General features: G+C 43.3%; 1 protein-coding gene across 1 annotated transcript in view; it reads right to left on the bottom strand.

Annotated features, from left to right (window-relative positions):
• rab6ba (RAB6B, member RAS oncogene family a) overlaps positions 1-11,904 on the bottom strand; it is a 63,033-nt gene extending 51,129 nt beyond the window's left edge. Inside the window, exon 1 of the mRNA XM_028961433.1 lies at positions 11,631-11,904. Within this exon, the coding sequence (XP_028817266.1) occupies positions 11,631-11,889 (259 nt within the window). The 5' untranslated portion in view covers positions 11,890-11,904. The remainder of the gene's footprint in view (positions 1-11,630) is intronic.
• Positions 11,905-12,037: the final 133 nt, after the last annotated feature.

Below are 12,037 nucleotides of genomic sequence, written 5' to 3'. Positions count from 1 at the left end.
CAGCTGTTACAAACCTTTGTTGGGGTTTTTTTAAACAGACAGAAAAAATATGGTTAGAGGATAAACATTTATCGAGACATTGTGCTGAAAACGGTATGCACCATTCCAAAATATGGTCTCTTAGACATAAAAAAAAATCTGCAAGTATACTGTAATATACAGCGGTCTGTAATATACTGCTGTACAATCAATCCAAAAAACACTGTCAAACACCACACCCGCATATTTACCCTTCTGCTACTCAAGACCTCTGAAGGTTTCCTGAACTGGTACCAAGAGTCCAGTAAATTTTCATGAAGGATCACACTTATGCTGGAGATGTGGGGAATTTGGATATCCATTTAGCTTCTGATTTATAGTTTATAATGAAATTGAATTATAAAAACGATACAGGGCAAATAATGACTTTTTTACTTGCCTTAAAAATGGCATTACTAGGGAACTTGAGGAATATCGGTTCTCAGTACCATGCCTGTAACACCCACTGGCTCTGTGTTTGAGAGTGAAGTGTTGGGGGACCACAGGTGAGAATACACTGAGCGGGCCCACCCACCCTCAGCACACATGCACAGCCTGCCTTTCCTGGGCACGAGTCCAGACCCTGCAGGGACCAGAGAGGGACAAGCAAGAAGGAAAACCAAAAAAATATAAAGATCCTCTGGTTGTGAGCCCCAGACAAGCTGTTGTTTTTGAGGTTTACATTTATGATTATTAAGGATAAGTAGCTGAGCCTTCCACTCATTTTCACAGTAACATCTCCCCCTCCTACCAGAGCCACAGTCGAATTCTGCATTTTTTTCAAGATGAAATATTGCCACTGAATTTATGAGAAATGCTTCAGTCCCATCTGATTTGCATCAAGGCCATCCCGTAAAGCTTCTAATAAATGACTGTGTATCAGAGCATTACATGCTGCAACAGCAGTAAGATCTGATAAAGACGTAGTTTTTTCTGTATAAAACCTGCAAGCCTTTTCATTGCATTTCATGAATGCAACTACATCCTTCATGGTGCAGCAACCGCCTTTAATCTGAAAAATTAAAAAGTGCCTCTAAAAGGCAACAGAAATGCATTCGATAAATACCATGCCTCTAAGTGGTATATTGGCTTATCCTCCTGATTCATTAGTCAGGGGCGTGGGAGGCGCCCGCGTCTGAGCCTCAGAGGAGATGGCATGCTCCCAGACATGAGTTCCAGCCGGAAGGCCAGAGGAGGGTGGAGAAAAAGGGAAGATGGAAGGAAGGAGGGTGGGTGTTTTATGCCTTATGATCAATTACCCCCCATTACTGGGCAGCTGAGTCGATCGATAGCAGATCAAAGCTGCCAAGGAACTGCTTCCCCCTATCCATCAGTGAGCGAGGGCAACTCGGTGAGGGAGAAGGCGCAGCGAGATGTGAAATGAAAAAGAGTGCAAGTTATCTTTAGATGCTTGGCTAGCCGCTCAATACCACAGCAACAAAGACTCATACTGCGTTGTGAATTCTGCGGGAAAAACAACATACACACATACACGCACAGAGCTAGATGTGTGTGTTGGTTCCTTTGGTAATACACACAATGTGGGCCCCAACCGGGCTGACAGACTGTGGTATTGACAGCCCGTTTGCAGTCAGCTTGTCCAAGTAAATCAGTGTGGAACAGCACTTTGGACATCTCCGTTTGCTCTGTTGAAACTTGTCTGCTTCTCTCAGACAGGATTGAAAAGGTTTAACAGCAAACTGAAATATCAGGCAGAATGAGTAAAAAAAACATCACATACATTGAATACACATAAATTATTGATAAAAACAATGATATCACAACACTGTCAATCTTGTGACACCCAATGCATTCTGGAAAGTTCTCTATGATCTAATCATGATATGTGCATCAATAATTTATCAGCATCCAAACAAATTACCGTTTCACTTTTTGTCCCACCCCTAACATATAGAGAGGCAGCTTGTCAAGATACTCAATACTATTTTCGATACTACAGGGGGAGAAAAAAAAACACAGGACCTTTTAAATATTTCTTTTTACAAATAATTAATATTTTTAGAAAAGTCATAACACCATGTATATACTAAATAAAAATGGATAAATAAATAATTTGAGGAAATAGATAACAAATGAACAAATTAATGAATAAATAATTTTTTACGTTCTTGAGTCTAACAAAAAAAAGCACTCCTCGCTGCCACAGAAATGAAAAATTTATGCAATTAGAACTGTAAGCGGGCTTGAAAAGTTAGGCCCGGCCTGAGCCTGACAGAATCTGACCCGACCCAAAAAGTACAGCTATACTAGATTAAATAAAAATTTTATATAAAATGTAGCATTTACAAAGACCGGACGTTTGTGTCTGCTGGCCAATCGTTAACTGTGGGGCAGTGGTGGCCTAGCAGTTAAGGAAGTGGCCCTGTAATCAGAAGCTTCAAATCCCGGTCTGCCAAGGTGCCACTGAGGTGCCACTGAGCAAAGCACCGTCCCCACACACTGCTCCCCGGGCGCCTGTCATGGCTGCCCACTGCTCACCAAGGGTGATGGGTTAAGAGCAGAGGACACATGTGCTGCAGTGTATCACAATGACAATCACTTCCTTTTTTTTCAACTGTGTGAGCTTGAACCAACCCGACCAGAGTCCGACTAAAATGATATAAATTGAGCCAGAACCAGACCTGACCCAAAATGCTTCCAGACAGTGCTCTTGCTTGGGGTCCTCCAGGAAGCCAGGAGGGGCTGCCCCCTGCAATGCCTATTAAAAATTGTTGTAGTCTGACGAGTTTCCGTGATCAGATGCAAAACTGAAAATTGAGTATCGATACCAGTGCTTTACTGTACACTCCATTAGTTAATTTTGTAAAATGTTAGTAAATGTTAGTATGACAATTTTCCACGTTCATGAACATTTATGTACAGCATGAATGACTTCAACCTCGCCACTGCCTTAATTTCTGTCAAATGCTCATGAATTATTTCAGCCCTGGAGCTCGAGTCCAGCTGTCATCCCTTGCTCAGGCGCTCACTCTCGCTCACTCTCCCCTCCATGAGATGGCTCCAGGCCAGCATCACAACAGGTCTGGCAGAGTAGAAAAGGGAGGATGAGCTCGACTCCTACTGAGCAAAGGAGCTTTGGGAGATTTTAGTCACATGGGTGATGTGCACAAGTGTCCACTTATCGCAGATCCTCATTAAAAAGAGACATTTTGAAAACCATTAAATAAATGAGGCAGAAATATTGAAGGACTATACCACTTTGCATATGTTTCATATGTTTAGTGTGAAATAAATGTTTTGTTCTTGTTGAAACCATTCAACTGCATTCTTGATAATGCTGTGCTGACAGGTCCCTGTGCCAGTCTAAACTGTAGCTCCTATCAGCATTTCCAAGTAAATGTTGAAAATGCTGTCTAACAATGTGTATAACAATGCTATAACAAAGTTTTGTAGGTACTATTTGGGCTGGGGAGGGTCCGGTTTCAAGATTCCGGTTACAAAAACTCTTATATTGGCCACTGTTATTCAATTATCGTAATTTTTCCAATGGGATGTTGCTGTGCTAAGCCCAGTTCACAATCTGGGTCACGGCATCAAAGTAAAGTGAGGATCAAGCCTATGCACCCTTTGGTGTCACATAAGTGAATCAGATAACTTTGTAGCTACTGGTCCTTGCCAGTGGGCTTCTAGAGTGAGATTTATAACAGCTAAACCGGGCCTGGATTACCTCTGTTACCCTCCTGATCTTCAGATCTTTAGTTAGCTACATTGAGTTCTTCTAAGATTACTGAAGATCAAACGTTCAAGGATGAAAGTGAATCAGTCAGCCTGTTGCACCAGCCAAACCTTTGGCATTGGCACAAATCTGAATGGCTGATATTAGGTGGTGAAAAAAGAAAAATGCACCAATCAGAAGTGAAATGTTGCAGTTGGTGTTCGATGTTCCTGTAACTTCCAAGGCCTGTCAGTCAGCTGACATAGTCTATTACAAAACAAGAAAAACACAGCAGATATATTAAAGCTAAATGTGCTAAACTCAAACATATTCATCCACCTAACCCCAGGCTGACAGTTCAATTAATGGCACCAACACATTTCAACAATGAATAAAAAAGAAAGTGCTGTGCAGGCTATTCGAGGGTAATTATAGTGCATACTAACACCAGCTATAAATATAAGATAAATGCATATAAACCAGGTTGAAAGCATTAGCATTAATGCCTTTTCCAAACAGCCTTTGGCTCATGAGGCAGAAAACCTGATTTCTCTAAACAATTCTCTTTTGCTGCCTTATTAAGAGGGGCCAACAATAATCAATATTTTAATTGCTGCAGGACAGCAGTCATTAAGAACACAGAGGACTGGATGAATGACGGCCTTGATTGAAGAAGGGATCACAGGGACTGAAAAAAATCTAGATTTTTTGCAGCTAAACTGAGAGATAAAGATGTGTGTATGGATTTCAGAATCAACTTAATGTTGAGCTGGGCAAACAGATCTAAAAATATCAATGCTGTCTGAAAATGATGACAAAATGCTCTGGAGAAAGTTTGCATTTTCTTTTTCACTTCTTTGTCAACTGATGTTCTTTCAATAAACCACTGATCAAAAATCCAATGTTCATCAAAATTTTCATTAAAACAAGTAAAAAAAAAGTTTGACAGCTAACTAAACTAGTGTATAACCATTATTCAATAACATAATAATAATTTTTTGACTTGGTGAGACTTGGTTCTTTCTAATCATCATGTTGAAGAAGGAGAATTTGGGCATGGGCATAGCCCACGAAAATGCCACAGAAATAAAAGGGCAGCTTTTTTTTGAAGTGGTCCCTTATAAAGTATACATTGCACATGTCTGTCCATTGAGCTAGTAGGAGAGATCAAACTAATTCCTCTGTATGTACATCCAAGTCAATAAATGGCAGAAGACAGCAGAGCAGTGCGAACACATGTACCATTTTCCTGTAACCTGCCAAAAGGCCCAACCCCGCTGATTCACAATTGAGCCCAGGGGAATTGTCTGCATCTACAGAATCCACAGCTTTATTAGTGTCACTATGCTGACCCACACCTCACAATCAATACTTGACACCGACATAGCCTTAGTCAGCAGCGGGAATGTTTTAAAAGGTCAAAGCTCCACCCTATTAGAATGACAAATCCGAAATGCTGCACGCTTTAAAACGTGGAGGTGCTGCAGTTTACTGTAAGTGCCAGTAAAGCTCTCTGCATCCAGAGACAGAATTCTTCCATTCAGACTGATGGGAGATGCATATGAACGTTGCTCAGAGTTTGATAATGGTTTCTGGAAAGCCAGAGCCATCTTCTTTCATGGGCTCAACCAGAAGATGCTGCATTCCTGAGGGAGCCACGGAAAAGCCTTGATTTTCTGACAGTTGTTTTTTCTGGTTTGAGATGGCTCATCAAAATCAACTATAAATAAACTCAGCAATCATAAATTCATGGAGCTCCCTGTCGCCGCATAGCCAGCAGCGCTTTCAAATATGCATTACCTTTGTCATTTGGTCATGCCCCTGGAGCCGAGAAAGCACTGGGAACTGTTCACAAGGAACTGTGGCATTCAATCTCAAGGTTAAATTAAGGAAATGCTAATAAAAACTGGGGGCCTGTGAGCATGATTTTGCATGCTGTAATTTTAATGGTGGAAATGCTTTCACTGGAACCCCGTGAGACTAAAAGCTAAAAAATAATGAATCAACGCTGAAATGCAAAAGAAAAGAAAACCCAGCAGTGGACAGGCTCTGTGGTGTTACAGGCAAAGGTTTCAGGCAGGGAGCTCTGCATTCTCTTATAACTTCAGGGAATACAGGCAGCAAAAGTATCCAAAATGTGCATAGTTTGGCTTTCTCACTTTAGATCACTGCTGGTGTTATCACCTAGTGAATTTCACAAAGAACACTTTGAGCCATTCCATGATACAGGGGGTATTTCCTAGCCCTGTCCCAATTCGAGGTTCCTATGCTGACCAATAATGCGTCCTTCTTTTCTCAGACTGAGAAGGTTCCTTCACAGTCCAATCTGTCCCATGGTTCACAGAATGGGTATCCTATAGCATTTCTGTCCCAGCTCCAGACATGCAATAGGCTCCTCCAAGACAAGATAAAAGAAAAAAAATAAAATAAAATAAGTCAAAGTCTAAGAACTGTCAACCCAGAAGCCCCAACCATCTTAATTAACAATGTTCAGGAGACTGAGAAAGCCAAGCCCTGCAAGGTCAAGTTCTTTGACGGATTGAACACCAAATTTTAAATACCTGTAATCTACCATTTCAATGACTCTGGAGTTCCTGTTATGCAGGTTAGTCAACATCATATACCTTGCAGGCATCATCAATGTTAATCTAAATTTGAAGGTTTAGTTTCCAATACTGAAAGATTTATCATTCCTGACCTGGATCAGGAGATCTGAAGAGAAATGAGCTCTGTCATACAGTCACACAAGCGCAATAAATGATATTAAGTTGACCAATTTCACCAATGTTCCACTTGATAAAGCCACGCGTAACACACTATCAGCACCATTTGGGGCTTGATTATGTCTGTGGTGGCTTTGCAGTGAGCTGTCATTATTTTCTTAAATGAACATGGGCTTGTGCAATACTGTTTTTATACCCCCATTATCAGCAAAATCTGAATAGATGACTGCTTCACAAGCTTCCTAATGAAAACAATATTGATTTTTTTGGGGGCTGCTAGACAAAAAAACATGCAGGGAAGGCGGGAGCCTTTTATGGGCCAATTTTATTCTGAGATGCAGGGAAAGGCAGAGATCAGACAAAGTAAAGTTGCTTGCGAAACTCATTAAAATGCAAGAGAAAGGCTGAGTGAACACTAAAGGAATGCTGGCTGTAAGGTTGCTCTGTGTGTGTGTGTGTGTGTGTGTGTGTGTGAGAGAGAGAGAGAGAGAGAGAGAGCAAGAGAGATAGAGACAGAGAGCATGAAACAGTAGCAGTGGGAAACTTAGTGAGGCTAACCCATCAGTGAGCGCTGATCTATAATTAAAGAGCTCGACTGCGGGGGAGAAAGGTGGGTGGGGGTGACAGAGTGCAGATAAAAAAGGTTATTTCTCCAGAATAGAATCACACTTGGAATGTGACAGTCGGTGAAGACTGTTATTGCATATATGAGACGGGAAAGATACGATTGTTATACAACAGTTGCCATGTGTGAATGTGGAACCAAGATGTCTCAGAGTGCTGATCTCGGAAAAGCTGATCCCTTAGGGTAATCGTAAATTAAGCTTGAACGCCAGTTGTTTGATGCTCACTTAGATGTATTTTATATTGATACTGACTGATGTGAAGAATAATCTTTGAAAAAAACTGCCAAGACCTAATGCAAGTAAATGTGAATTAGAGTCTGCATTAATATGAATGAACTCAAGGCACAGCAGTCCTGTCCAAAGGCCTTTCAAGGCTTTTCCAACATCAAATGGGTCTCCCCCGCATTTTTCTAAAGCAACCACTATATATCAGCTACAATGTTCTGTTCCAGCTCTTCCTTCTCGCCCCTTTCGTTAAGGATGCAAGGGGAGTCCAACATCCATCTGAGCAGATTGGAGTTATTTCTCTGTGCCTCTTCACAAAAGTCACAAAAATCAACCAAAATTTTCAAAAAGAGACATGAAACAATGCTGGATTCCCTGAAACATGTCCCAGAAAACAGTAAATAATTTCCACTTTAAATATCACCTTCATTCCAGTCACTTTTCCTTTATGGTCCTAAGTTGCCATAGTCATCCTGGGACATTCAATTCAACCGTCTTTATTATTCTTGATCACAGAGGCGGGGACTTTGTAACATTTCTCTCATGGTCCTTGACTGCCATCTGTGACAGCCAAAATAATATATTCTGTACCTCGCCTGGCATTCAAAGAACCTTGACTTTGATCAAGAGAGAAAAAGCTGTTGGAAACACGGCCATGTTAGACTCTATTCGAGGCGTGTCCACACTATCACCTGCACAGTACATCAGCACTGTTTCCGTTCCTTCATCTCCAGAAGGATCTGAACCCATCTGTTAGCGGAAGGATTAGGGCGTCCAGAAATGAGTTTCACACGGCCAACTCACTGGACATCATAAGCTGGTTATAATATCGCACCTCGTTCCCATAGCTACCTCTTGGCTAAACCGGCTAGAGCAAATTCCAGAAAATCCACTCCTGATAATGGTCCCATTCACCGGCCTGTGTGGCCCAAAGAAGTTGCCAAGGGGCTGTTTCCGTAATACTCAGGGGTCTCGCAGATGGGCTCGCCAGCTTCGAGCACAACGCATTGGCAGGAGAAGGATGCTGACAGCCTCAACCCACACAGTCCGCACAGTCAAATTAAAGGACGGCCAAAGATGCAGCCATGGGTAGTTGGGGTTCTGACGACCCATTTAACTATCTCCCCCAATATGGCAGCTGCCAGTTCGGCCCACACAGTTTTTTTGTCCTTGCATTTGGTTGGGTGTCTTTTCTAATTAGTGTGCACTTCCAGCTACAATTCCAGGGGCCAGAGTGTCGCTCAATGAACAATGAAAACAGACACATAGACAGTAACAACATTTACCAATGCTGCCAGGTTGAATTGTATTTATATACAGCTTACCATTCATGAGATAACAGGAGAGAAGACTGTCTGGACCCAGGCCCAGGACAAGTCTTGTTTTCGGTCTCATTCCTGGTTCAGCACCTTGGACAGCCTCGGCCAAAAAACAGCTCTCCATCTAAACAGCTCTTCTGGTGATTGGAACTGAGTAGCTTCTGTACTCGCCACAACTGACTCTCCATGGCAATAAAAGATTTCCACTCCAGTGTGTGGTCAGAGCAGCTAGACATGCTGATTTGTCCAAACAGCCATCAGTGGGTGATTATGATGCTATGCCAAAGTGAAGCATAATTACATAAAGTGCTGACATTAGCAAGCTAGCAGCTGTGTGTGTGCAATGGGGGATAATTATATTATCTTGCTATACTGACTCAACATACATTAGTGGTGACTAGAAATGAAAGACAAATTTTGATGCTCAAAATATAAATATCTTTGAAAAATATACATTTGTTGACGTCATGTAAATATGTCTCAATTAAGTCACTTTTAGTCAATCACTTAAGGTTCTCAAATGGATCCTAATTCAATCAATTTATCCATTCATTTTGGATTATACCTCATGCTGCTGACCTCTAATGGAGGGCATTTCCAAACTGAGCAAAGAAAGAGCAATGAAAAAATTTCCATTTGCAAAAAAAAAAACCAAGATCTCTACAACCTGTATGTTTGGTAATTATGTTAAACTTAAATCACTCTAAAGTGAATTGTAGAACATGGGCATTTCGTTCTATTACAATTATTATTTACAATTTGAAAAGGGCATTTTAATTAATTAATATGAACTAATAATATGAATAAACTGAATTTAAAACCAAACATTTCTTTAATTATTATCATTGAGATTAAAAGGGAAAAAAAATACATAGACCCTACTGACAACAGTTAAATGCTCCTGCTTTGTTGCTTCAGAGATCGGCCATGTAATTTACGCCGCCTCACATGCAGAACAAAGAGGAAGCTGTGCTGATGCGTCGGTTCAAGAACAGGAAAACGACTTCACGGGAATAAATGAACACCACTGATGGGGAGAGGACCACAATAATTGACCTGAGCTGAAAATCAATAAGCCGCCTCAAATGGTCTGTTCATAATGGCAGCATTAACATGTAGCGAAACGTTTGTGGGGAAAATAGAGCTGTGAGAAGCCAAGAGGGAGATCTTTTCGTGATGCTATATAAGACGTAGCACTGGAGGAGAGTTCACATATTGCTCAGTTCACCAATCAACCAATCACAATGCTTTAATTAAAATGGTGATTATGGTGATAACACTCGATTCGGTGGTAGCTGTGGTCCTGAAATGTCTACATTAGAGCTCACTTTCGATATTGAAAGGAGGGTCATCCAAATGAGGACAAATCATGTATATGAGATGTCAATCATGTCCTACAGGTTCATGTTCTGGTTTTATGAATGATTACACACAGAGCTGGGTGGGTTGTTAGTGAGTTCCTCCATTCCAAGACACAGGAAACTAGCAAACCGCCACTTGTATCTATTTAGTTCTGTAAACCAAGAAGACATATATAACCATGCAAACCAGGCCCTATTAATCAATATGCAGAATGTCTGTCATTTCCACCAGTGACACAAAGGTGTGTGGGAACGTGTCGGTCTGAACACTTAAAAAAGAAGACAAAACGCAGCCAGGGGGAGAAGCAGCAAACAATTAGTCAATTACTGAACAATGGCTCTTTCTGTGGGAAGCATGGCAGGGACGAGTAGGCTGATGAGCAGGCATGGAGGCATTCACAGCTCCAGGCTTGTAATTCAGTTGCCGCCCTCGCCACGCCACCCACCCCCCCCCGCCTTGAGTTAAAGAGATCATGTTGGAGCCACTTCACTCTAATTGCCCCACACTGTCTGAACTCGGCCTGTCACTCTACCTGGGATTAGGGCAGACCGGCAGTCACTGACAAGAACTCCAGCGAAGCCTGCTCAGACCCGGTCTACTGACGAGTCTCCTTTGGGTTCGGGCTCCGGTGGAGAGTCTGGGTCTTTGTGGGGTCTTGGGGGGAGACCGGGCGGCGGACTCAAACATCACTGTCTGCGATGTGGAAAAGTACTAACCTTCCTACAGCCCTGCCTCCTGCCAGCATCTAATGAGATGCAAATTTACAACCAACCAAACGAAATCTGGTTGTGGAATCGGGCGGAGAAAAGCATTGAAGCCAAGTGTTAGTGTAGCGGCCAAAAAAATCCGCAAAAAAATAAAATAAAAAAAATTAAAAACAAGCACGTCATAGGTGAACGACACCGGCAGGGGTTCCTGCATCCGAGGGTGTGGACCGAGTCTGGAGTCAGCAGCATCCGCGCAGGACACGGACGTTATAACGCGCTCACAACGCGCCACCGCCCATGACCGCTGCCGCCGCGGCGGGGAGAAGAGCCGGGGCTGGCGGGGTGGGCACGACGGGCGTCGACCGCGACCGCAGCCGCCCAAGTTCCAGCCGCCGGCACCGGCGGCCTGGGCGTGTCTCCGTGCGCAAGAAAATATTTCTTTCATTATTTATTTACTTACGTTCATCTTCCGAACGGCACAATGAGCGCCTTTAATGAAAGCACGAATACAATGAACAAGTAGACAACTTCGCTCTATCGGGGACGACGTGACATTGTCATAACGTCACGTTGAACGACAACGTTTTTAAGGCGTTTTATTGGAATGCAGCAAAAGAGAAGCGTTAACCGCTAAGCATTCGGGTGTATTAAACATAGCAAAAAAAGTTCTAAATTTTAGTTAATAGGAGTAAATACGTTCGGCTGTTCAGTCGCCAGATATATATATATTTTTATCGAGCTATAAGACTTTTAGGGTGCACTTCACGCAGCCCCGGCGCGGGCGAGACTAGCCGCCTTTCTGAGGTAAAAAAAAAAAAACTGTTAGCTGCCGGGCTAAGTCCGGGTTGGGTACGGAGGGGGGGAAGTTGCGTTCCTCGCCCCTCACAGCAGGTGTATGCGGCTAAAAAAATTTTAAAAAAAGACCGGACGAAGTTACGCGCGGAAGCCGAGCGGGCGGCGGAACGGCGACTCACCGCTCTGCTCCCCGAGGAAGACGAGCTTGAATTTCCGTAACGGGTTGCCGAAGTCGTTGCCCACGGTGATGTGCTTGGGGTTCATGGCGGCGGCCGGCTCCGGGGGGGGGAAAGAGAGACGCGACGCTTGTGGCCGTTCCGCGGCGGTGGGAATGCTGCACTGGGCTGCCTCGCGCTGTCGGTGCCCGCTGCGCGTGCGCGCCTCGCGCTCGGCGCAGCCCGTCCGTCCGCCGCCGTCCCTCCTCCCACCGGCCCGCATGACGTCATGGCGGCGCGGCCCCGAGACGCTGGACTTCGTCCTGGATGGGAAAGTTCTGACCGAACCGAACCGGACCCGGTTACACGTTGAGCGAAACGAACATAAAAGCAGCCAGTGCCGAATTTAGAAGTGATGGTGGAACGTTTGT

The sequence above is a fragment of the Denticeps clupeoides genome, chromosome 19 (genome assembly GCF_900700375.1).
Source record: "Denticeps clupeoides chromosome 19, fDenClu1.1, whole genome shotgun sequence".
NCBI classification, from domain to species: Eukaryota; Metazoa; Chordata; class Actinopteri; order Clupeiformes; family Denticipitidae; genus Denticeps; species Denticeps clupeoides.
Note: the sequence above shows the minus strand (reverse complement) of the source record. Positions and strands in the feature narration are given on the sequence as shown.